The sequence below is a fragment of the Peromyscus eremicus genome, chromosome 1, assembly GCF_949786415.1.
Source record: "Peromyscus eremicus chromosome 1, PerEre_H2_v1, whole genome shotgun sequence".
NCBI classification, from domain to species: Eukaryota; Metazoa; Chordata; class Mammalia; order Rodentia; family Cricetidae; genus Peromyscus; species Peromyscus eremicus.
The window spans coordinates 49,612,735-49,615,482 of NC_081416.1; the positions used below are offsets into that span (position 1 = coordinate 49,612,735).

Genomic DNA, 2,748 nt, shown 5'->3' on the forward strand with positions numbered 1-2,748 from the left:
GAGTGTTTTGCCTGCATGAATGTATGTGTACCATATGTGTTCAGTGCCTGAAGAGGTCAGAAGAGGGCATAATATTTCCTAGAACTGGAGTTAGGGATGGTTATGAACAACCGTGTGAGTGCTGGGAACTGAACCCAGGTCCTCTCAAGAGAAACAGATGTTCTTATCCACTGAGCCATCTCTTCAGCTCCAAGAAGAGGAAGATATTCTCAAAAATTATAAGATTCAGTGATGCCCACTTTCATCATTTCCATTATTTTCACTTATTAAATTAAACAACTTTCCCCTTTATTGACACTCTTTTTCATTACTGAAAGTCTCTCTGAAAGTTCTGAACACTGTTGTGAGTTTTCATTGTGATTAACAGCAACAAAATACAAAAGAAAAATTATCCTACATATTGCTAACTGTAAAGCTTTAAACATTTTTATTATTATTTTTCCATTCATAGCCTTGTTGTACAATAAGTAAACTAGAGCCCACAGAGATGGGGAGACTTGTCTGCAGTTACATATTGTCCTATTGGCAAAGCAAGCCCAGAATTATAAGAACATCTTCTAGACAGAGTTTAGCCTTTAGATTTGTAGATACTGTGTTCTCATCTTGGATATATAATTTTTTAGCCACTTAAATTTTTTTTTCTCTGAAAAGTTGCAATGATGATGCTTAGTATGGGGTATATGAGTTAATTCATACAAAGTGCCTGGTATATAGTAGCTGCCCAATGAATGTTGCTTTGCCTCTCTCCATCCCAGGGCATAATATTGCCTTATGTGATATAGCCTTATTTTCAGAAAGACAGAAGCATAAATTTTCTCTGGAAGTCAAATTAGACTTAGCGTATAAGACCACATGTCTCCAAGTGCTGAGGACATTCCTGATTTATGCATGTCATCCCACCATTATTTTATTATTATAATTAGTTGGTTTATTTGTCTTGAGACAGGATTATCCTATGTAGCTTAGGCTGGCTTCCAACTTGCAATCCTTTTGCTTCTGCATCCCCAGTACCAGAATTACAGGATTGCATCTGTTTGCCTGGAACCTTCATAATTAGTAATAGCATCCCATTTCACTTTCAGAAGTGCCTTTATTTAAATAAATCACAAGATCATCCTACCTAGAACTTTCTCAATGCCTTCCTTAGAGCATCCTTCAGTTCCTTGTTCCTCATACTATAGATCAAAGGGTTTAAAATGGGTGTGATAAAAGTGTAGACCACAGACACCATTCGGCCCATCTCAGGAGAGTAGCTGGAACTGGGGGACAAATAAATAAAACTGGTGCAGCCATACTGCAGGAGGACCACTATGATGTGAGAAGAGCAGGTAGAGAAGGCTCTATGACGCCCTTCAGCAGACTGGATCCGTAAAATGGCTGTGATGATGAAGACATAGGAGATGGAGATCAGAGATAGGGGGATGCTTAGGACGATGAAGCTGATGATATACAGGGCAGTCCTGTGAACATGTGTGTCTGCACAAGCCAGGCGCATGATTGCAGGCATGTCACAGTAGAAGTGGTAGATCTCATTGTTATGGCAGAATGGGAGATGGAAGATTAAAATAGTTAGTGGCAGTGACAGCAGGAATCCCAGCACCAGGGACCCCACCATCATCTCCACACACAAGGACCAGCTCATGATGAGTGTGTATCTCAGAGGGTAGCAGATTGCGACAAACCGGTCGTAAGCCATGACTGCAAGCAGGACACAGTCAGCTCCACCCAAGAAGACAAAGAAAAACATCTGGGTGCCACAACCAGGGATGGAAACAGGAGTTTTGCCCATAGAGAGAAGGTTTGCCAAGGCTAGTGGTGCAATGGATGATGTATAGAAGATTTCCAGAACTGCCAAGTTAGCTAGGAAAAAGTACATGGGGGTGTGGAGTGAGTGGTTAATATGGACAATCACAGCGATTGTGGCATTTCCACTGAGGCTAGTCAGGTACATCATTAAAAAGGCCACAAAAATCACCATCTGCACCCCAGGGTCAGGTGAGAATGGACGAAAGAAGAATTGGATCCTGGCAGTTTTATTTGTTGTTTCCATGGAGGAGTGTGCAAGACCCACCTCAAAGTAAAATGACAGGAGTCTCAAGGTATCTCTTACTGAATATGATGCCTTCCTAACACCTCCATTCTCTGCTAGACTACCTTCCAAGGTACCTCAGCAGCAACATGCATAGTTCATTTCACAGAAGGCCATGGAACGTATGACCTGTTCATTTGCTATCTCCTTGTCTCTCTTTTCTTTCTCTCCAAGTGCCAAAGACTGAAAAATCCTCAATGGTGGGAGCTTTGATGACATCCGAATGAAGTGTGTACCGAAGTTCCTGATGTAGAGGAGTTCTCCAAAGTATGTGCTGAACAAAAATCAATGAATAAGACCAATTAAAAATTCAAAGCTGCAAAATAGAGAAGCAGGTATTGATATGAAACTTGAAATAAAAAATGTTAGAACTGAATAGGCAAATGTGTTTCATAATTTAGAGAGAATTGTGCTGTTGGTATTTTATGATATTATATCATAAACTTTTTTTTTTTTGTTTTTTGAGACAGGGTTTCTCTGTGTAGCTTTGTGCCTTTCCTGGAACTCACTTGGTAGTCCAGGCTGGCCTTGAACTCACAGAGATCCTCCTGGCTCTGCCTCCCGAGTGCTGGGATTAAAGGCGTGTGCCACCACCGCCCGGCTGTTTTTTTTTTTTTTTTTTTTTTTTTTTTGAGACAGGGTTTCTCTGTGTAGCTTTG

General features: G+C 40.8%; 1 protein-coding gene across 1 annotated transcript; it reads right to left on the bottom strand.

Annotated features, from left to right (window-relative positions):
• Nucleotides 1-1,120: 1,120 nt before the first annotated feature.
• LOC131897341 (olfactory receptor 10V1) lies at nucleotides 1,121-2,050 on the bottom strand. Its single transcript, XM_059248205.1, has one exon. It carries the CDS (start codon nucleotides 2,048-2,050, stop codon nucleotides 1,121-1,123), a length of 930 nt encoding a protein of 309 aa, XP_059104188.1.
• Nucleotides 2,051-2,748: the final 698 nt, after the last annotated feature.